General features: G+C 45.1%; 1 protein-coding gene across 1 annotated transcript; it reads right to left on the bottom strand.

The window, feature by feature from the left end:
- Positions 1 to 169: 169 nt before the first annotated feature.
- Positions 170 to 12,808, bottom strand: ANKS4B (ankyrin repeat and sterile alpha motif domain containing 4B). The gene is made up of 2 exons (XM_081840401.1): positions 12,086 to 12,808; positions 170 to 2,459 (listed from the first exon to the last, which is right to left on the bottom strand). The coding sequence occupies exons 1-2, from the start codon at positions 12,247 to 12,249 to the stop codon at positions 1,376 to 1,378; spliced, it is 1,248 nt and encodes a 415-aa protein (XP_081696527.1). The 5' UTR covers positions 12,250 to 12,808; the 3' UTR covers positions 170 to 1,375.
- Between the last annotated feature and the right edge of the window lie 10,821 nt (positions 12,809 to 23,629).

Genomic DNA, 23,629 nt, shown 5'->3' with positions numbered 1-23,629 from the left:
CTGTCCCTGCCTGTGTTTTTGAAAGTTATGACTAAAATTAAGAAGTGTTACGGAGGGGGTCTGTGGATTTCATTAAGCCTCCCCCCTCCAATAATCAGAGCAACACCCGAGACCTCTGAATGTTGATAGCATTGGAGTAAACAGACCAAATGACTTGGTATAAGGCAGCTTTGTAAGTTCCAATTTTATTTGCCTGATATAAATCAGCGGTGGTTTCACTATCTTAAATATACTGCATGAGAACAAAGGCTGGTTATTACAGTGGCTGTCTCATGGAATGACATCTCATTTTCATGTACTGGGAAGATATATGCTTGCTTTGTTTTAAAATGGGCTTCCCTGGGGAAGCTGTGCACACTTGCTCAAAGAAGCAAATAACCTGAAACCTGCCAGCACACATCAATCAACCTACCTTTACCCTCTCTGTGTTGACTGAAATTATTTTAGCGGCTGCATGGATGGTGTCATTTTAGAGTTTCATCACTAGGATTTGGAGAATACATAGATGTGCATGTTAACAAACACATTCACATTAGAATAGTATGCATGGGAATGTGAGGACCCACCTGCACTAGACATTTAAAACAGTATCATACCACTTGAAACCGTCATGGCTTCCCCCAAAGAATTATGGAGAGTGTAATCTGTTAAGTTAACAGCTGTTAGAAGAGCTCTCACAGAGCTACAATTCCCTGATTTCCCTTGGAAGAAAGACTTAGTGTTAAACCACTCTGGAACTTGTACCACAAACATTCCTCTTCTCCCAGGCCTTTGGCTAATTAAACAATCTACAACCTTTTGTTTTTGTTTGTTACTATGCTATCTAGCTTTGTGTTTTTGTGTTGTAAACCACCCTCTGGTGCTCGGATGAGGGGCAGCATAGAAATTTAATAAATAATAATATTAGCAATAATAATATGGGGTTCATTTGCATGTATGACCTCCTTCTTCTCCTGTCTCTTCACGCAACGCTTTTCCATATAAAGATCACCTGTAGAAACCTTAATTGCTATTATGATCATGGAAGTGGCGGTACTCTGTCCCCTTGTAGAAACCAGTCCTATGCATGTATCTGAGCCACTAAAACAATCACCATGCAGACTGCAGTTGAACCTGTTAAGTTGCACCACGGCTTCAAAAAGCTCAAATCCCCTGCTGTCTAGAATCTAAACACATTGAATGAGGAAGCTGTGTCCCTTCAAACTGTTGCTGGACTGCAACTCACTGGCCATGCTGAAGGGAGTTTGAGTCCAACAGATGAATGGTTACTGGTTCCTCACCCCTGATCTAACACCCTGCAGGGTGCAGTACCATTGCAACAGCTGCACCCTGCAGCGGTTTTGGTGGAGCTATTGCAACGCAGGAACTTCATGGTTTATAACTGTGTATCCCCAGCCTTGCCCGGGTTTGCTAGAGCCTGCATTCTTCTGTCAACTGCATGAAGGATTTTCTTCCTTGGGCCTAGCTGCATCTGAATGCTCCTCAGGTCTTCATCCGAGCAAAGCACGAGGGCCTCTAAATCAATGTTTTCCCTCATCAAGATGGGAAGGAATTCGTTCAGGTTCTGGGACGCCAAAAACACCTCCAGGGGGGTGGTCTCCACTTTCTCATCATCCCACCTGATTTCCTCTTCGATCCAAGATTCTTCCGGATTGTTCTCCGCATCTGCATCACCACCATCATCTTCAGGCTCTTTGAACTGAAGCAACTCATCGGGCATTTTGAAGCTGATGCCTTCTTTCTCAAGCATCATTGCGTCAATGTTTTTGCCCATGGTGGGCAAGTTGTTTTTAAATACAATGTTGCCAAGACCCGGCCGGTGGAAGATGGACCTTTGGCCCAGCTCGTCGTCATCTTCAGAAATGCCGTTTTTTCTTTGGAAGTCCTTGGTCAGGTCTTCCTCGTCTTCTTCATTGAACACATCCATCACGGCGGTTCGTCCGGCTGGGGTACCTCCCTCTTGGGGATTTGCTTCTTGACCATCGAGATTCTCCTCTTTCTTTTTCATCCTTCGCGTGAAGGTGTCTTTCATCTTTTGGGGCAGTGTGCCCAGTGAAGTGGATGCAAAGAAACTGGAGACTTTCGTCCTGGTGGCTGTCCCCCTCTTTGAATGCATGGATCCTTTGCTGAAATTCCTGGCCATTTCGTGTTCATGTTTCTCCTGACGCAGTTCGCATTCGTGGATTTGCCTTTCTGCATTGCGCCGAGCCTGGGTCTTGAGCTGAGAGACTCTCTTGGGATTCTTGAGGTTCTGCTCAGTAGCGGCAGCGTCGAGGATCCGGACGCATTCGTATTGGTTCCTGCTGGCAGCCACATCCAGAGGAGAACGCATGTCATTATCCAGGGCGAAGATATTGGCGCCAAAATTGATTAAGAATGTTATGCAATGGACGTGGCCATTCGCGGCAGCGTGGTGGAGGGGAGTGTTCCCCCAAATGTCACACTTATCTGGGTTACCTCTGGAAAGAAACAAAACATGAAGGACTCAGACAATTGAACTCAACTCTGGAGTTTTCCAAAGGCAACATAATAAGGTAGAATGGATAGTACTACTTCAAACTATAGCTGGGAGCACCATTTTTTAATTCTTCCCTGCAAGGCGAAAACTAGTTCACTAAGGAGACAGCTTCTAGGCCAGCACATTCCTAGCTGAGCTACTTTTCTAAGTGTGGGGAATTTTTGCCACTTTATTCCCATTTTATTTTGTTGCAGAGCTGAAATTCCCAGAGTTTCCTGGGAAGAGGGCTGGTTAAACCATTCCGGTCATTGCTTGGGAACAGCCTGGAAATATTTTGAAATAAAACTTTAAATATCTAGTTCAACTCTACAATCAGCGGGTTCAACTCTACAATCACTGAGGGTTATGTGGTTGTCACTGACTTGTGACAAGGCCTTTTTGGTGGTGGTTCCCTGTGAAATGCCCACCCTGGTGAGATGAGTCTGTCTCCCTCACTACTGACTTTCAGGAGGAAGTGAAAAGCATTCCTGTTTGCCCAGCCATTTGATGGCTGAAGATGATTGATCCTGGGAACCCTGAGATCGCAGGGTGACTGAATGTTTTTAACACTTTTTAGAATGTTTTAACTGTAACTCTTTCAGCTGTTTTTAGAATGCTTGTTTTTAAAGTAGTTTTGCTGTGGATGTGTTTGCTCCTTGAAGAGGAAGGGCAAGCTATACATTCAATTAATGATGATGATGATGTCAATGATGTTACATGAAGGGGAGGAGGGATTTGCTTTTTACAGCCTTTTGCATACAGTTAGTTACATTGGCAGCTGAGCACCCCACTCATTACAATCTCTGTCTCCCCGACTTTGGCAATATGGGCAGGTTTCCCTCTCTGAATATAAATTGTTGAGACTTACATTCAGTGGCTCCTGACAAGCTGTCTGTATCCATGGCAGCCTCTTGTAAATTCAGTAAGAGGAAGCACATCCTGGCTCTATATACTTAACTTTAATGCTTTGCTATTGAATTCTGATAGAACTCATCTATTTCCCCCAAGGCCTTTGTTCTCCCAACTATATTTGCTCTTGAGAAGTTTTTCAAACATTTGCACAGAAAGCATTACTTGTTTTCAACTGGAGCTGAATATACACCACATATTCAGAGCGTATCCCAGACCCCTCAACTGTCCTGATAAAATCAGAATGTCCCGTTTTGGGGTGCCACAGCAAAAGTAGTTTCTTTCCCAAATAGGTTTTATCTTAATAGCAAACACAATAAATAAAGAGTTCACTTGTAATACATCAGTGCTTCAGTGCTCATTTCTTCTCTTTCCAAAATAGATTTTATCTTGAACAATTGCAAACACAGTAATAGAGAGTCCACTTGTGATATACCAGTGATTCCATGTTCGGACGTCATTCCGGTAATCCAATGTTTTGTTGCTAAAGAGCTTAGTCATCAAACCTTGTAGTAAATAATATACAATAGTAAATAATATACAATATGTAAACGACTTAAAGCAGGGGTATATCTATCCCCATCGGCATGTTTCCATTGGGAGGAGCATAAAAAGAGGATGATGTCCTTCAGTTTGTTAAAGGAGGTTTAACAAACTAAAGGACATCATCCTCTTTCTATTTTGGGAAAGAAACTACTATTGCCATTTTTATGGATGTTTATTGTTTGTTTACATATAGTTGCCTTAGTGATATTGTCTTGTGTCAATTGCCGTAGTCATTGTATCACCATCCTGTTCATTGTTTTATTGTAGATACTCAGACAGGCAGGCAGGCAGCATCAGTAAATACTGTTTGTCCCAAAGCTTCAGCTCTCTGCCTATCCTCAGCCTCAGCCTAGCTCAAAATGACCCCCTGTGCTTTACACACACACCGGTCTGAAACATCCTCTGCTTGGATGCAGGGGAAGATCTCCCCCTTGTCAGGAATTTTCCAGTCATTCAAAAGGCAGCTATTGATAGCAATCTGACAATCTTCTGGACAAAGGAGACACGTGCAACTATTTGGGTAAACTCCTGTCTGACTGCTTTAGCAGACTCTTGCCCAGACCCCAATCTTGCAATCATACAATTACAGAGTCACCGAACTGGAAAGAACACTCAATGCCATCACGTCTACCTTCCCTAGCTCGCCACGGGGGATTGCATCCTGCCAGGCTCTGCTCAGTGCAACCCGCTTATATTAATGGGCCCCGGTTGGTCATACTCATTCATTTTAATGGGTTTCTCTGAGTAGAATTTAGTGGGATGCCACCTATAATTGGGGGTCAGGCAACATAGGTATGTATACTAGTTTAACTGTCCGTCCTTCTTATGGGGTGGTGTTATTGGTTTGTTTTGCTTTCGTTCTTGATTTTACAATGCATTTTGTGTTTATGTTCTGGAACCATAGTGTGCAAGTTAAGTGCTAATTTCAGTGTTATTTGCTTCCAAAAAAAAACAACAACACCCCACCTGCAAATAATATGGAAATGGTTGCTAAACTTGTGCAGGTATTCCACTATAGTTTCAGAAGTGCCTTTTATGTTGTGTTTGTGCTCAAATATAATGAGCACAAGTGTTTGTGCTCAAATGTAATGTGGAATTAACAGTTAGGGAAAGGTTGTGAAAGTGCGATGCGGATGCAGCCTAAGCAACTCAGGGCAAAGTACATCGTTATTACAATACAATAAAATACAATTCAAGAAACAGAAGCAATAAAAATGCAATTTCAAATCACCTAGCACAGAGAACTGGCAGTTGCTACAACAGGCAGAAAAATGATTAAGTGCTCCACCAAAACTCTCAACAACGTTCAAGTGCTCTGTAGAGGAAAGCAGTTTGGGAATTGCTGAACTAAATCGTTTTAAGAGGACTGATCTTGTGTAAGGCATCAGAAACACAGTCACACTTAACTGGGAAGAAAGTTTCATAGAACTCAGCAGGATTAACTTCTGGGTAGATTTATACTGGATCATGTTGTAAGCTACAAATATCACAACCCATGGTTTGGATCTTGCTTCTGCTGTGAACTCACTAGGCAAGCCACTCTCTGAGCAATATGGGTGGCAATAATACTACCTGACAGGGTTGTTGTAAGCTAGATAATGCACATGAAGCATGTCAACACTCGAAAGCACTACACAGATGCTAAGTATTATTGCTAATTACCTTTGATTGCTTTGTATCCAGACATAGGGCTACTATATAGCTTCTCATGAGTTTACCCATAACTGGGTTAAGCTAAACTGTTAAAATCTCATTTTACACCTATTGATGTCAGTGAAATTAAGGGCCTGTCTGTGCAAATAGGTTTCCCTGCAGACCGGGTCACAGTGATTCAATGTTCTCCAACATAAGCTGCAGGGCATCTGTTGTCTTATACCAAAGGGTTTTATATAAAATCCAGGCCAGGCACAAACTTTTATTGAGTTTGTCTCTTAGATAATTTAATGTGATCAGTCACAAGTCAGGAAGATGACCCATTTTATAAATGATAGTTTCGCTCGTTGAGATTTAGGATTTGCCTTTGTGATGGAGAACAAAGAATTTAGGCTTTGGGGGTGCCAGATTCCCCATAATTCCTGGATTTAGTAAGTGTTAAAATTTAATCAAGCCCCCAGAATCCCCAGCTCCAGCTGGGATTCAATTGCCGGAACAGCCAGGTCAGCATGAAAATGGCCACTAAGTATGAGTCACTAATTTAACAAAAGCATGGTGATAAGACATTAAGAAAGCAGGGACTGTGCGTCGGATGGCTCTAGGGAGAGTAATGGCTGATTTCTGCTGGCATCCAAGACTGTGGCCATGGAAGAAGCAAAACCTTCTTGGCGTGTTAATGCTGTGAGCCCCTCCATCATAGGCTCAGGTGTGTGTGTGTGTGTGTGTGTGTGTGTGTGTATGGTAAAGGGACCCATGACCATTAGGTCCAGTCGTGGCTGACTCTGGGGTTGCGGCACTCATCTTGCTTTATTGGCTGAGGGAGCCGGCGTACAGCTTCCAGGTCATGTGACCAGCATGACTAAGCTGCTTCTGGCAAACCAGTGCAGCACACAGAAACGCCATTTAGCTTCCCGCCGGAGCGGTATCTATTTATCTACTTGCACTTTTTACGTGCTTTTGAACTGCTAGGTTGGCAGGAGCAGGGACCGAGCAACAGGAGCTCACCCCGTCGTGGGGATTTGAACCGCCGATCTTCTGATCGGCAAGTCCTGGGCTCTGTGGTTTAACCCACAGCTCCACCCGCGTCCCTATATACGGTGTGTGTGTGTGTGTGTGTGTATATATATATATATATATATATATATATATATATATATATGCAAATAACATGCATCCTAAAGACAGCACAGTCTCCGCTGTACCTCATTTCCAAAAGGAAACACGAGCCGTGGGTGAACGCCTGGAGCCCCAGGAATCTTGCATTGCTCTGAGATTGAAGTGGCATGCAACATTATTTTGAAAATCGAGCTCATTGCTGTCTTCACTAAGGGCTCATCCAGACTTCCTTTTGTGCCACTTTTTCTTAGGCTTTAAAGCTCCATGTCTGAGCAGTGGCTTTTTTTTTTTTTTGTCCTGGGGTTTTCCCTTTTACCATTGAATAGGAGCAAATGCAATTGGGCTTTTGCTCTGATTCAGGGGCAAGATATGTGTTTTCCTGGGGAAAGCACTGTGACCAAAACAAAAAACAAAACCACTCCAACACGCAGCTTTAAAGCACAGAGTTGTGCCTGGAACGTGCTGTGCAAAAGGAAGTCTGGATGAGCGCTGAGTTACAGTGGCTCTTCAGGTTTTGAGGGAGTCTCCCAGCCCTACCTGGAGATGACAGGGACTGAACCTGGGACCTTCTGCATGCAAAGTAGATGCTCTGCCACTTGGCGATGGCCTTTCCTCAAAATGTCATTTTGCACTGAGGAGTGGATTCCAATTCCTGCTGCTCTCCAATGGACCACTTGACATTTACTGACCACGTCATGATCTTTCCGCCTCTTGCAGTCATTGTAATGCACTGTACTAGACACTACATGATTTTTAACTGCATTTTAACAGGTTCACCATGGACCACCTGAATGATGTTTGCAGACCACTAGTGGGCCATAGACCACAGTTTGGGAATCCCTGGCATAGGGGAACATTTCATCATGTGACATCCCACCCAACCCAGGTCAGTTCAAAGTGGTATAGCCCAAGCAGGCTATATAGATTGACCACCTTGGCAATGACAAGCCTTGGTTCCTTTTTTCATTAGTGAAGCCTACAGAGTGATAATTCATTTTACTAGGCTGTAAATTTAGGATAAGCAATTGTACTGTTTAAAGGTTGCTTTTATTGGCAATAAAACATAGCATATGACAGAGCAAGGCACACCCAAAAGCCAGGTACTAAGAAATGCTTTATCTTCCTATACTTGAAGTTTGCCTTCTGTTCTAACACTCTAAGCCAGCAGTGAGGAATTGAGGGCCACATTCTGTTCTGAACAACTTTCTGGGGCCAACATGCCACTGAGCTTTTACTGATAAGCGTAACAGGAGTTGGACTTCCTGGGATTTGTATTCTGCTCCTAATGTCATCTGCCTAGGAAGGAGACAAGTTCCCTCCCCGTATAAAAAAGAGAGGAACCGAACCTATTAGAAGCTTATTTTTTATCCGAACCTGATGCTGCAGAGTATGTTTTTCTGTAAGTATACCTGCTTTCCATCAGAGAATTTGGAGTTCTCTTTTTCTGAGACTCTCCAGTGATCACTGATTGTATGTGCACAAATAAAGCTTACATGCAGCTGAAGAAATATTTTCCTGCATGCATTTTAAAATGCACAACAGCACTGACAGGTGGGTTCAGAGGCAAAAAGCAGGTGGATCTACACATGTGAGGGCATACCATACATTTAAAGCACATTCAGCACACAAGATTCTTCCCCCCAAAAATCTTGTGAACTGAATTTTGTCAGAGGGGCTGGGAACTGGAGCTCTGTGAGAGCAAAACTACATTTCTGGTGATTCTTTCTTTTTTTTTTCCCCCGGAGGAGGGATCATGTGCTTTAAATGTGCACCTGATGTCCTTTAAATGGATCTGCCGTTGCTTTTGCATTGTGAACTGCATTGCGGATGAGCAAGAGTCATATTTCTAACCGGGCAAGCAAGAGGCACTGTTACAATTCAAGGGCACATTCCAGCCCGACAAAATTACGTCAGGAGGACGCAAAGCAGGACAAGTGAGGCTTGTGGTTGGTTGGGGAAGTTGGGGCCTGAGGACAATCCCAAGGGCTAGACAGAGGGGTACATTTGTCCCCAGTGGGCTGTCAAATTTCAGTGACACCCTGTGCAAGACTAAAATTTGGTGCCTGCCACATCTCATGCTCTGTTCTATACTGCACTGTTGTGGCGCCCCCTCAGCACAACACCCCCTGCAGCTGAACCAGTCACACTACCCTAAAACTGCCTCTATTGCCTCCTAGGCTTGAGCCACCTTCGCTTTATGGATTATTTCAGCATAGCTCATATCAGTCTTTTATTCTACACAGACAACCCCCCCCCCAGTACTACGGCCCCCAGTCAATATCCTTATTGGATTTGTAATTGTTTTTATATATGTAACTTTTTAATCTGTTTTCGTATGTGTAACAGTTTTTACCTGTTTCATATATGCAATTGTTTCATACACGTTTTTATTGGGTTGTGAAATCGCTTTGAGATGCCTCATAGGAGGCAATTCATAAATGAAATAAATAACAATAATGTATTTTAAAAACTGGGGCTAACACATAAAAAGGAAGCTGGTGGGTTCCTTTCTTGCTGATGCAGCAATAAAACTGCTAGCACATTTGCAAAGCTAAGCAGGGTCTGGTATGGTTTCAAATTGGATGGGAGACCATGTGTTGAGATTCCTGCATTGCTGGGGGTTGGACTACATGACCCTTGGGGTCCACGCCAACTCATACTATCATTTCCTCCTTGTTGATACTTATCCTCCTCATTGGGCCCGTTGAACAATTCAACATGTGTCCAAAAATCCACATTCATCTCCCCCGTTCAGTCAGCCCTTCATTGTGAAAGTTCAAGAGAGCAGTTCAACGCACTGACGCAGATTCCAAACCAAGCAGATTGAAAGAGATGAATAGAGACTGCAAAGCAGTGGTTGAGGTACCTTTGTGTGAATCTAATTAGAAGAAGATTGCTTCTTAACTGGATTTCGATCACCTACATCCTCCACAAACGCATGTCAGTGCTAAAGGCATTATTGCAGGTATTCTCTCTCTCTCTCTCTCTCTCTCTCTCTCTCTATATATATATATATATATATATAAAATAAGCGTGGTTGAATTCTGTTCAATCCATTTCTAAGTCTACAAGCAATTTTGAGTCTACAGAAATTATTGTCTTCCTTGTTCTGAATTCTTTGGACTGGAAACCTCTGAGTTAAACAGGTTTCCTTGTTGGGAGCATTCCTTCCAGTGTTCAGGAGGAAGGCTCACCATGTACACCCCACTTTCTCCTAGCCATGGTTCTGGTGTGGCCCAGGATAGCTCAGTTGGTTAGAGCTTGGTGCTGATAATGGTAAGGTCACATGCTTGATCCCCGTATGGTTGCAGATTCCTGCATTGCAGAGGAATGGACTAGATGAAGCATAGGGTCCTTTCCAGCTCTATGATTCTAGGAACCTGCCTTTCTGAGTCAGATCATGGGACCATCTAGCAATGTTTTGTCTACATAGACTGTGCGCAGGGTTCTCCAGGGTTCCAGGTAGGGTTCAACTGGTGTCAGAGACCTGGCCGGCAGAGAGGAGTCTCTAGAGGGGGAGGAAGAGGCAGAGGAAAACAGGAACTTGATTCTTTTACACAACAAAAGTGAGATAAGCCCTTCTCGGTTTTTGCAGCAGCACGGAGATGCAGGAACAAGAGGCAGGTGGTAGGAGCGGGTTGGATTCAGCTCCAGAGGAGGAGGAATTGGCTGCACCTGAGTCTCCAAGAAGTAGGAGGCAGAGCAAGCAATTAGAACAAAAGAAGACCAGCAGGAAGCGGAGGAGGACCATGGCGTATATCTGGCCTTGGGAGGAGCCGGAAGCCAGTTGAATCAACTGACTCAGACACTGAGGAATGAGTTGTGGGAACTCGGACTGCTGAAAGTCTGTTATTGCTAAATACCTCAATTAGTAAAACTGCCAGCATTGCGTGTCTTGTGTGACAGACGTGCTAAACCTGATAACTGGGGAACTGCACCAGAGACCTTCTGGATGCAAAGCAGATGCGTTACCACTGAGCTATGGCCCTTTCTTCTAGCCTTCTTCAGTATTTCTGCATGCACCCTGGCTCTACAAAATGATGCCTTCTTTCCTCAAGGGTCAGAATAGTTAGGCATGTGTTGAGTGCCCACACCCCTGCAGGAAGTCCACCAAGAACCTGGGACCTGCTCTGGTTATTGTGGAGTTGGAAAAGGTTCAGGGAAAAAGGGCAACCAAAATGAGCAAGAGGTAGAGCGAATCCATCTACAAGCAAAGCTTACAGCGTTTGGGGCTTTTAAGCTTAGAGAAAAGGGGAATAAGAGGTGACCTGAAGGAAGCTTATAAAATAATGCATGACATGGGAGAAAGTGGATGGCGAAAAGTGTATCTCCCTATCTCCTAACCCCAGACTTCATGGACATCTCATGAAGCCGAACATTGGAAGATCCAGGACAGATGAACAGAAGTCCTTATTCACACAGTGACAAGTTAAACACAGAATTCGAACCCACAGGAGCCCCATGATGGCCACCAACTTGGATTACTTTATAAGAGAATTAGAGAAATTAATGGAGCACACAAATACCAGCGGCCACTAGTCATGATGGCTATGGTCTGCTTCCACGATCAGAAATAGTAATGCCTTTGAATACCAGCAAATGGAAACCACTGAAGGAGGGAGTGTTATTGACATCTGGTTGGCCACTGTGAGAACAGGATGCTGGACTCGATGGGTCATTGGCCTTACCCAGCAGGTTTTACTTAGGTTGCTGCTGTTATTATTTAATAAATTTATATCCCACCCTTCCTTCCAAAGGAGCCCACAGTGGCAAACATGTAAATGATGAAAGAATACAGTTAAACACTTCTAACGACAGCTTACCTTCTAAAAGGATCACCAGCTCTCAGAACTGATAATTCCAAGGAATCTTTCATCCATCAAATGCCTGGGTAAACAGGATTTTTTAAAAAAAGAAATTCCCCCTAGAAGTGCTTAATGAGGGAAACAGACACACCTCAGTAGAGAGGGCATTCCACAAATGAGGAACCACCACTAAAAAGGCTCTGCCATGACTTCCACCACCAAGCAGGTAGCCCAAACTGACAGCACCACCAACAGGCTCTTTTATGTCTTAAACACAAGGCAAAAAGTTGTATCTAACTAGGTTCGACTCCCACTAGAATCACTGAAATCAATGCCCATTAATTTCAATAGGTCTGCTCTGTGTAGGACTAGCATGGGATACAACTTCTGGGTGGGGTTTCTTATATAGATTTTCCTTCCTCATCTCCTGAAATCTGATCATCTCTAAAACAAAGAACCTATTGCCTGTTATCCCATCCCTCTCCCTGCAGGTTTTAGGATTTTAAAATACAAACAAACCACACACATTGTGGCATCTATCAAAGCCTGCTGAATTTACCCTCTTCGGCAGATTATTTCCATAGCCTCCAGGTTGCCATGGTAAGCCACCAGCAAGGTCGGTGTCATCCCATCCGCGTCTGAGGTGTTCAGGTCTTTTCTGGTGGCTTCTCTGAGTAGGTCCAAATTGCCGTCAGCAGCTGCCTGGTGGTACCGGGTGGACATCTTCCCCGCTGGTAGGATCTGTCTGAGGCAGAATCCCCCTCACAAAGTGTAGCCGTTGGATTCAATGGCTGAATGCTTCCGGAAACACAGCTAGTTAATTAATAGCCGCAGGCAGCAGGGCGGCAAGATAAAAAAACGAGGAAGCAAAGGTCACTCCTGTTTGCACCGTTCTTGAAAATGTCATCTCCTCAGTCATAACCTTGAGGGACGTTCACTGTAGTTCTCACAATGCCCAAATGCCTGTAAGGGCACCCCATCCAACTCCATTTTCTTCAGCGTTTGACAAGGGGGAAATAGGCCTATTTGTGTTATAAATGAAGGCCTCTCCTAACAAAGGAAGCTGCCTTATACTGCAGCTACGTACATCCACACTGCACATTTAAAGCGGTATTATACCACTTTAAATGCTCACAGCTTCCCCCAAAGCTGTGAGGAGACCCTTGCTCCCCTCCCAGAGTTACAGTTCTCTGAGTGGTTCAATAGTATACCTGTCAACTGTCCTGGGGGGGAAACGGGACATCCCGTTTTTAAACACAAGATCGTGTCAGCCATTTTGGGTGCTGTGATCTCCCTCAAAGTTGAGGGGAACCATTTCCATGCAAATGGTTGTGTGTGCTACATCATGTGATTAATTATACAGGGTGGGGCTTACCTGCTTACCCCCCCCCCAATATTTTATTCGAGTTGGCATCCTTGGCTAGGAGGGCTGTGTTCCAACATCCTGTGTTACAACTGAATATATTGAGCGACCAGCAGCAGGGGAGGGGGCGTTATATGAGTTTTTTGGCCCGTTATAAGGAAACCAGACAGGAGAAGGAGAAGGAGAAGGAGAAGGAGAAGAGACTTAATGCCTAATGAGTCACACTGTCGGTTCTGTCAAGCAGTTTGGAAAAGATCCAATGAGACTCACTGCAAATTTGCAAATTCCCTCTTGGGAGGACTTTATTAGCCCTTCCATTATAGACCCTTGCAAATCTCTTAAAGAATGAGCTTCATTTGAGTGGGAATCTTTCTTCTTCCTCTTTTTGTAAGTGTTGAATCAACATTGAATGGTGTTTTGAGCTAGCAGAACGATTCTTTCCCCTTTCATCCTCAGAAAGATAATCCAAGGCCCAAATCATTTCGCTCTGAAATGGGGAAATGAAGCTTCTGTGTGTGGGACTGATTAGGAGGAACTTGACAGTTATTTGAAAGGATGCTTTTAAACTTCTTATAGTTGTTTGATACCTTATCCTTGTAGTGCAAGCAAGTTTCCTGAAAGGAAGTACATTTCAGTGTGTTGCATGGCAATTCCCGCCCCCTCCTCCAGATGAAATAAAGACACTGGACACCAGAATTTAGGTTAATGGGCGAAAAATGGCCACAACTTTATTGATTACAGGTAAGAGCGGTATTGGCTTTAGGCATTGGACCTATCAGACTATCCGGTAAAACCGGGAAGGGTTAAGCACCAACAGGGGGAGCCCCCGAGATGCACATCCCTAGGCGTTCCCCGAGGGGTTACCGCTCGGGAGCGCGCTTTAGGCCCTAGCCTCCATAGGTTTCGGACGAGGCGACGCCCCCCGGAGTCCTTTAACGAACTACCCTTCAAGATCTCGGGGGAGGTGATGGCGCTCCTCCCCCCCAACTCATTTGCATAACAATACCCCTGCCATTGCCTAACCGCCCAAACCAAAGGTGTTGTGACGTTTTGCTACGAGGTAGGCGAAAAAACCAAGTGGCTTCCAAAATACAGCCAATTAGCCAAATGGAAAAACTCCTACCAGGCCCCTTGCGGCGACCAGCCGAAGTCCATAGCAAAGTCCAAGTGAAAACCTAGAGGGTGGGTGTGTGGGAAACCGCAGCTGTTGAGAAGAAAGAAAGGGGCGAGCCAGGGCTGCCCCGACCTTAAGTGCCCTCTAGTAACCCCGCCCCTACCACCAGACGATTGGCTGGCCGCTGTGGGTGATGAATAATAATGACCCGGGGGATTCCCTGAATCCCCCGGAGCTGCAGCCAGCCCCGTGAGAATGTAGGTGGGGGCGTGAGCCCGCAACCCCCCCTCTTTATGTTGGGAGTGGCTTTGTGGGTCTTACTCCCTTGTAAGCACTAAGCACTGCAGCCTTGGGGTGGGGTGGGGAGTTGGGGGAGAGGACTGGGGGTTTTTTTATATAAAAAAGTTTGTATCAAAACAATTATTTAGAGCTGCTGAGAGCACCATCCTACAAAAACAGACACAAATATGTTTTTTCTGCATTGTGTTGAGCCAAGTACTCCAGATTTATCTGTTTACCTGGGAGAGTTTGTTTTCTTATCCCTGCTCTATATAAATTATTGCCCCTATTTATAGCTTTTGGAAATGGATTGTTAAAATTTTGTTAATTTGGCCTACTGGGTGTAGTTAGGTCTACAAGGCCGAGCTTTCCCACCACTGCTGTATTTCATTCAATAATTTTATTTATTTATAGACATATTTATATACCACAATCTCATCAAGAAATTGTGTGGTAAAGCATATATGTAACATAAAACATAATATATGTAACATAAAACATTAAACATCAGTAATAATACAAGACAAAATAATCATTAACATAACTGGCTGAGCAATAATAGTTTAAACCAGTGGTTTTTCAACCAGTGTGCGGGGCATACTCATAGCTGTCAACCGTCCCTTATTTGGTGGGAAAGTCCCTTATCCCTTATTGATGATGTCCCTTAAATTTCCCGGGTTTCAAAGGAAGCAGCTCCTCTCCCTCCCTCCCTGCCGGCCAGGGAGGAGGGAGGCTCCAATTGTGTTGCTTGACTGCGTTGCTCACCCAATAAGGAGTCTAAGAACGATGGGGGGGGGTGGAGCTGGCATGCCTTGTGCCAATCAAATCGGCCGCGTTGCCTGGGGACTCGCCTTTGCTCAGCGCTTCCCAGCAGAGAGGTGACAGTGGTTTTCCTTGCTGCATCCCCTTTGCCAGGTTGCTGTGCTGTGGGAACCACCGCTTGAGGCTTCATTTGGCTGCTGGCTGGGCTTTCTGCCTTTGGCTTGGAGGGGCTCAGAAGTTGAACATACCTGTGCTGGGGAAATCCCTTATTTTGGCTGCGGATCCCTTATTTTCGAGGCTGCTGGTCCCTTATTTTCAAATCTGTAAGTTGACAGCTATGGGCACCCTGAAGTACCTTGAATGCTGGTCAGGGGTGCCTTGGGCAACACTGGCCTCTGTCCTTCTTTCCTACTGATACGGAAGGGGGGGCATGTCTTCTTCACCTTCTTCTTCGCTACAATATATCAATTTATTTCCAATTGTCAATGTCAAAAGGGATTAAAATCTATAAAATTCATAGAAAATCAACGTGCCAATTTGCTCAATTTCTCTAGGACTCCATCACACCTCCCCTGTCCTGCATAATCCCTCAAGCAAGGTGTCAAGACCCTAATCCTGTCAAATCACTCTGCCAAGCCTTTCCTCCGGGCAATGCCAGTACATGGACCATTGTCTTCTCATCACCGGTACTCAGCATGTGCTTATCTGCGCATATCTCCAGCTCTGCATATTCCCCCCTCCCTCCTCCATATGTTAATCCTGTGTAACCCAACCTCTCTTTAATTCATGATGTAACTGGGATGTATTTTGCACTGTATTCTGGGACATGGAGGGAAGTTTCAAAAGTTTATGTCAGCCCTTTCTCGCGGTTCAATCTCGCCTTGAACCTGTTGCGCAATAAACTTGGATCTTCTGCTGCTTGCTCCTGTCTCCGGCTGAGCTCATTTTCCTCCGCAGGGACCCGCGGACTTAGTCCGACGAGCTGGGTGGCAGAGCAGCCTCGCACCCAGATTTTACCGTAACACTTCCTTCCCTTCTCTGATGCCCTCTTGCATTTTCTGCCTCCCAAAGGCTTGTAGGGCTGTTTGTTGCAGCAGCCGCAGCTACAAGCTCCTCAGGCAAATCGTGCCTCCGGGATTGGCCAGGGGGCACTGGTAGAGGAAGAGGAGTGAGGGGGAGCGCACCACCCCTGGCAGCGCGATCCCGGTGGGGTGCCATCGCGGTTGCCCCCTTCGCCCGCGCTGGACACCACACCCCCACCATGCCCCCACAATGCAAGCCACGCCCCTGGGACACACGCCAGCCCCGCCCCACCTGCTCTCCACCTCCCGGTGCCAGAGCATGAAGCTCCGCCACTGCCAGGGGTTGATGGTTGCCAGGAGCTTAGGTGGCCTCAGAGTAAGCAAGCAAGCAAGCAGGCAAGGGAACCCAGCCAGCCAGTCCGCCAGCCCTTGCTGTAGTCCCATGCCCCTGAGGCAGGGGGCAGCTCAGAGACCACGGGCAGCAGCAGCAGCGGATGCCTGGAGGACTCCCAAGGAGAGGGGAGAGGAGGCTGAAGGAACACTCCACAAGGGAGGGTGTTCAAAAAACGGTGAGGGGCTGCCAGCTCTGCATGCAAAGGGGTGACATAACTGGGCTCCTGAGCCCCACAGGAGTGCCACAGAAAGAATGCTGTTCAAGAGAGCCGTGATCCCAGAATGTCCCGCTTTTCCTTAGGATGTCCGTATTTTCATCAGAGAAATGTTGGAGGGTATGGAGTTATGCAACTCCCGAGCCAAGGAAATCTGAAGACATCTGAAGGCAGTCCTGTACAGGGAAGTTTTTGAATGTTTAATGTTTTATTATGTTTTCATATATGTTGGAAGCCGCCCACAGTGGCTGGGGCAACCCAGACAGATGAGCAGTGTATTATCATCATCATCATCATCATCCCTAGTTTCATCGGAGAAATGTTGGCGGGTAAGAACTCTTGGTTGAATTGATAGCATTTTGTGTACTCGTTAATTGCTACTAGGCTTTTAACAAGCCAGATGCTTCTGACGCTTTGAAGTGACAAAACAGGCTCTGCTCCCTGAGAGTTTATGGCACTCTCAGGCAGCCAACTTCGCTGCCCTTTCATCCCGAAACAAAAATGCAGATTGTGTAATTGGAAACAGTTCCCTGGGAGAACCAGAGCCACTTGCTGCGATTTGCTTGTTAGAGCTGCTGGCGGCATCGAGATCAAAGCTCTGGTGCGGACAAAGAAGCAGACAGCTCAAAAAGCAGAAAGCAACTTGAGGCTCCATGGGAAGAGATGGTTGGCAGAGAAATCTTGGTAACTGCCTGCAGCCCTCATCTGGCCGTGCTTTTTCCTGCTACTACACCTTTTTATGTAACGTAGAAAAAAAGCGCCTTTTCTTAGCTTCTGGCTCATGTCTGTTCTAAGAACACAGATAACAGCCCTGCTTTACCCTCTCCCTGGAGTGTTTTTGCCTGGCTGGAAAGTGCCCTTGAACTCCTGAAAATGCCTCTTGCTTGCCTGGAAGGGAGAGATAAGAGAGATGTGTTTGTGGATAGAACTAGACAAAGGGGAAATTTGCGTTCTCTGCTCCTCCCACTTTAGCCTCTGGCCCCACCCACCACTGACAGGTGGCCCTTGGGACATTGCCCAGGCATTAATGCGGCTCTCAGGCTATGAAAGGTCTCCCATCCTGGTGTAATGCTATGTATTGGGTGATGTGGTGTTACCATTTGCCCTAAAATGTTGATGAGTTCTCATGAGGACTTTTTGGGTGTGTGTGTTGTTGTTTTTTAAAAATTGCAGACTGATGTGGAAATGTGGAGAACCAAACTCAAGGGTGGAAAAACGAGAAACTGGAAGAAACTGAAAACGACAGATTCTCGTATGAGAACCAGTGTGGTGCAACCAAGGCCATGTTCACACCATTCATTTAAAGCGCCACGATGCCTCTTTAAACAATCATGGCTTCCCCCCAATAATTCTGGGAGAAGGAGTTTGTGATGGTTGCTGAGAGTGGTAAGGAGACCCCTGTTCCCCTCACAGAGCCACAGTTTCCAGAGTGGTTTGACAAGCAATCCCTCTTCACAGGGAACTTGGGGAATTATAGCTCTGGGAGGGAAATAGGGAGTCTTTAGGGAAGAAATTAGCCTTTCTGTGTAGGAGTATGTGGGTGGATGGTTGTATGCATGCAGCCACATTCAGAACTCTGAAGCGGGTAGCAAATAAAGGGCTTTGTTATACTATAAACCATTCAAAGAGACCGGCTTATATCTCCCTTGTTGAATTGCACATTGTCGGGCAAGGCCTGAAAGGCTAAAGTGGTCACACTTAAGATGTAAAAAAACCAAAACAAATAACAATGACAATAAAATTATTAATTTATAAGAGATCATGATTCATATTCCTCTGTGTTTTAATGTTTTCCTATTACATTAAGGCCCCACCCCTTCGTCCCTGAGGAGCCCAGGAGTGCCTTCACTTACATTTTGTATTTCAGCATAGCAGATTTTGCCAAAGATCACTCGAATGGACCAAATTAGTTCATTTTGTAAAGGGACAAACGTGAACTGAAATTAGTTCCTTTTTGGACATCTTAAACTTGTTCCTTTTTAAAATTAACTTTATGTGCTCTGACATGCACACAAGCGCAATCACAATTCAGAACTGGTCTAGGCTACCTTTGACCAGACCTGTTTGAGACTCTACCAATTTAGGTAGTTTAAAAACAACAACAGGGAGTATAGCAACCTTCCTTATGTGTGCGCGAGGCATCTGCTTAATGAAGGGTACAACTGAAAGTTACGGTATATGCTGCAAAACTGAAGGGGGGGAGCGTTGTTAATGGATAAGCAAATACTGAAAGCCTCCATTCTGAGCAACCGCAGTTTAGAGACCTCTCTCTCTCTCTCTCTCTCTCTCTCTCTCTCTCTCTCATCATACAGTCTCCTAACCCTCCCTTCTGTCTCTTACAATGAAAAGCTACAGGCAAGCCACAAATTGGAAGACTAATTAAGAACTTGAAGGAAGAATCACTGTGTGTGCCTAATCTCAGAACTGGAGAAAAGTATAAGCAATTTAATAAAGTATCTGGACTGATTAAAGCGCTCAACACTGTATTCCATAGTTCTTCTGCTTCCTGGCATTCAAGCAGGACTGGAAATAGATGCAAAGGAGCAGCTTTTGACTGGAAGAATTGAGCTAGAAGACTGTGCTCACAAATCCGGTCTGGCAAGTGAGAAACGGAAGGTATTTTTGCTGAGGGCTGCTGTGCCAGAGTCACAATGCAAAGGAAGCAAATTTGATGTTAACGAGCAGTTATTTCGGTAGAGATACCCTCAAGTCTTCTTTGTGGATGGTGTGCTACTCTTCAGGTTTTATCGTCTCAGTCCAGGGAAGCTTAAGGGTTTGACCTGACCCGTGTCAGTCACCCAGGGAGTTTCAGGGATGAGATTTGAACCCTGCTCTCACAGGTCCTAGGTAGGCAAACTAAGGCCCGGGGGCCGGATCTGGCTCAATATCCTTCTAAATTCAGCCTGCGGACTGTTAAGTTGTGGGTGAACATATCAGACGACACAGCGATTCTTCAAACAGCTCTTGTTTATTCACAGGCCAGAACAGAACAGAACTGAAGGGTTCACCCAGCCTGCTTATATAGAGCTCCACTAGAACGCAACAGTAACCATTTTCTATAACTATCCAATCACTGAACGTCACGTTCAATCCCTTATTTGCATATGTGGACCTGAACTATCTACAGTAGTATCCCCCTGCTGGCCCAGGGTGAGAACTTCAGTACATAACTCAGACGATCCAGGAACCAGCGTGTTTTTACATGAGTAGAATGTGTGCTTTTATTTAAAATGCATCTCTGAGTTATTTGTGGGGCATAGGAATTCGTTCATTTCCCCCCAAAAAATATAGTCCAGCCCCCCACAAGGTCTGAGGTACAGCAGACCGGACCCCTGCTGAAAATGTTTGCTGCCCCCTCCAACACACTAACCAATACACTATGTAGGGGAGACAGTGTGAACCACCTGGCTCATTGCATGAATGCAAAAATCCAGTTTTGAAAAATGTAAGTACTGTAGACAGGGAGGCAGAATTTAACCCTTTCCAACTATGTCACGGTCCTAAAGAAAATGGCCCACCACTTGCTGCTATTGTCTATGCTGGCTGGCAGCAGCTCTCCAGGGATTCCAGGCATGGGCTGAACCTAGGACCTTCTGCATGCAAAGCAGATGCTGTTATCACTGAGCTGCAAAGTGTGTGTGTGTGTGTGTGTGTGTGTGTGTAATGCAAAGTAGATACCCATGGTAGAGACTCATACATCCAGCTAGGACAGTCCATCAGAAGACAGTTGTTTCTGGAAAGTATAGATAATGAGCACCTGTCATAACTCGACAGGTGTGCTGTTCCACAGAACAGGGGCAGCCACATTGAAATGGATACATTGCTAGAGTGTATATTTTCTTCTGTTCCCAGGATGAGTCAAACATCCCATCTCAGTGTCTCCAAATTCTCTTGCTGTCTAATTTAATAGTCTGTAGCAGGAATGGGGAGACTGTGGTTTCTCTAGATGTTGTTTGGCCGGGACTGATGGGAGCTGGAGTACCAAAAGATTTGTAGGGAGGAACAGAGCTTCCCCAACCCTGGCCTTTTTTTTTTTTGCAGACTGAAAACACAAGATTCTGAATGACTGACATATATTATTATTTATTACAGTACCACAAATGAAGGCTATGTGCTGTTTTTATTTCACCAACAGATATCTCTGGGCATCAGCTGATAAGTCTCACTAAGATCAAATAGTGACTTTTTCTAGCACCCCATGGAAATCAATATGTCATGTGTCTGGTTTCTTGACTTTATACTCTTGTCCTGTTATTTACCCTCTCGGATACCTTTCCTCCAGCTAACCCTTGACTCAAAGCATGCTAAAATCAATGAATGTGCTTGATGACACCCAAGGAAGATCACACAAAACAAGGCTGCCCTTGTGGTTTTCTACTAGTTATATTTTATTGTTATATTTATTCACTATTCTAGCAGAAAAGGATTTCAGAAAACTTGTTTGGGTTTATGTAATTTTAATATCGATGTCCCATGCATGTGGAAAGGAGATTACTTGCATAAAGCAAAGCTAATGTAGAAAGATTTATTATTTATTATTATTTGAATATTTACCGGGAGGGAATTGAAAATATGGTCCAGGGCATTGTAACCCCATGAATGCTTTTTTAAAACTCATTTTTATTTGATTTTACAAATAAAAGTTTATAATAATCCAAATACATATCTATATATAGAGATTACTCTGAATCTCAAGATTTCCCCCATCCCCTCCAGGCTCCTATTGTCAACATTTACAACTGCATATCATTCCATATTCTATATTTTGCATCCAACCCCATTACCCATAGTATTTGTTACATTACAAGTGAGATTAAAATCCTGCTAATGTTTTCATCTGCTTGTAGTGGTCTCTTAAATAGATTATGAATTTTCCCCATTATTTTTTAAAAAGTTTTTGTCCTCTTGGTTCCTGAGCTTTCCAGTCAGCTTTGCCATTTTGGCATAGTCCATCAGCTTAGCTTGCCATTCCTCTCTGGTAGGGACAGGGGTGGAGGAAAGGGGGGCGGTGGGGGTGGTACGCCCCGGGTGTCACCACTGAGGGGGGGTGACAAAATGCCAGACAGCACTCACCGCAGGGCCTGCAGCACCCCTGAGCCACACATCTTTCCTGGGAGAGCCACAGTGGATTATGCGTGCAGGCTCTGCGCTGCCCCAAACAGTCCGCCCTCTGCCTCCCCCTCAGCTGTAGGGCGGCTGAGTGCGAAGAGGCAGGCAGACTCCTCGGAGGCCCCACGGAGCTTCCTGCCCCGGCTGGCCCCGCCCCATGAGTGACTGGCCCCACCTCTGGGCGCAAGACATGCGTGCCGCCCCAGGCGCCCAATCAGCTTGTTCCACCACTGGGTAGGGACTTTTTCTTCTTTCCAGTAACCCCATGAAGGCTAACAGAATCTCAAGGTGCATACAGTGGTACCTCGGGTTACAGACGCTTCAGGTTACAGACTCCGCTAACCCAGAAATAGTACCTCGGGTTAAGAACTTTGCTTCAGGATGAGAACAGAAATCGCGCAGCAGCGGCGAGGCAGCAGCAGGAGGCCCCATTAGCTAAAGTGGTACCTCAGGTTAAGAACAGTTTCAGGTTAAGAACGGACCTCCAGAACGAATTAAGTTCTTAACCCGAGGTACCACTGTACTTCAATGAGGGCATGAAATAGCAATTTACATGGTATTTCATAAGCAGTTTCAAAAGAAGTCAACTTTCTTCACATCCCTAGCCAGGGGTAAGTTCTATTGAGTTCAATAGTGCTTATTACTAGGAAACCACACACAGGTTGATTGCAGTTATGCTGGTCCTAATAAATTGTGTATTTTGCAATGGCCTGTTGTGCTTTGCTCGCTCACTCTCTGCCTGTCTGCATGAGTGTGATATATGAAGCACGGTTGTGATGAGAGCTCCTGCAGTTCAAAATCTATCACTGGATCTAGCCAGCCTTGTGTTCCAATCAGTCTGCTGCCTGGAAGGCAAAATCCTTTTCAAATGCTTGCTGAGCCACAGCACGTCAGTCTCAGTTCTGTAGACCAAAATGTATTGATTTATGCAGAGGAAACCATTTTTCCTTGGCAGGACATATATGGGCTTCCCCTCCATCGCTTTATCTAGTTTGGCTTCAAGTTCCTGATTGTGTGAATCATCGGAAGGTGCTTTAGAGCAGAGCAGACTGTTTATCCATCAAGCTCAGCAAGGTCTGTTCTGTTGGTTCTTTAGACCTGCAAGCAGTGGTGGCTGGTGTCCATTGAGATGGGTAATAATAAATAATATTTTTTTATTTATACCCCGCCCTTCCCAGTTCAGAAAACCGGGCTCAGGGCGGCTAACATCAAATTTAAAACACTTAATTGATGCAACAAAAAACAGCATAAAATACGGTATAAAACACAAATAACAATAAATTCAGAATTCAAAAATCAATTTACAGGGGAAATCCATCCAATAAACATTAGATGATCACCAGGGCTAGCTGGCTAAATTAGTCCTATTTGGGCCAGCAAGGAGGCCAGGGGAGAATTAGCTGTGGGATCCCAGAGCGGTAAATCTTCCTAAAATGGGGAAGGGGAGGGAAGGAAGGGGAATAAAAGATCAGGCTAAGTTCAAATTGAAAGCCAGGCAGAATAGCTCTGTCTTAGAGGCCCTGCGGAAGGAAGTTAAATCCTGCAGGGCCCTGGTCTCATGGGACAATGCATTCCACCAGGTCGCAGCCATCACTGAGAAGGCCCTGGCGCTGGCGCTGGCCCTGGTGGAGGATAATCTGACTTCCTTAGGGCCCTGGACCTCTAAACTATGATTATTCATGGACCTTAAGGTCCTTTGTGGTGAGGCATCTAATCATAAGCCTGCATTTTTATCAAAGCTTCTATATGTTTAATCAGGGCTTGCATTTTAAAATAAGCTTAAAGATTTTCAAATGTTTCATGCCAGGCAGAAGACCAGCTGCTTAGAAAAGGCCTTGGCAATGTT

The sequence above is a fragment of the Podarcis erhardii genome, assembly GCF_964252035.2.
Source record: "Podarcis erhardii genome assembly, chromosome: 14".
Classification (NCBI taxonomy): domain Eukaryota; kingdom Metazoa; phylum Chordata; class Lepidosauria; order Squamata; family Lacertidae; genus Podarcis; species Podarcis erhardii.
Note: the sequence above shows the minus strand (reverse complement) of the source record. Positions and strands in the feature narration are given on the sequence as shown.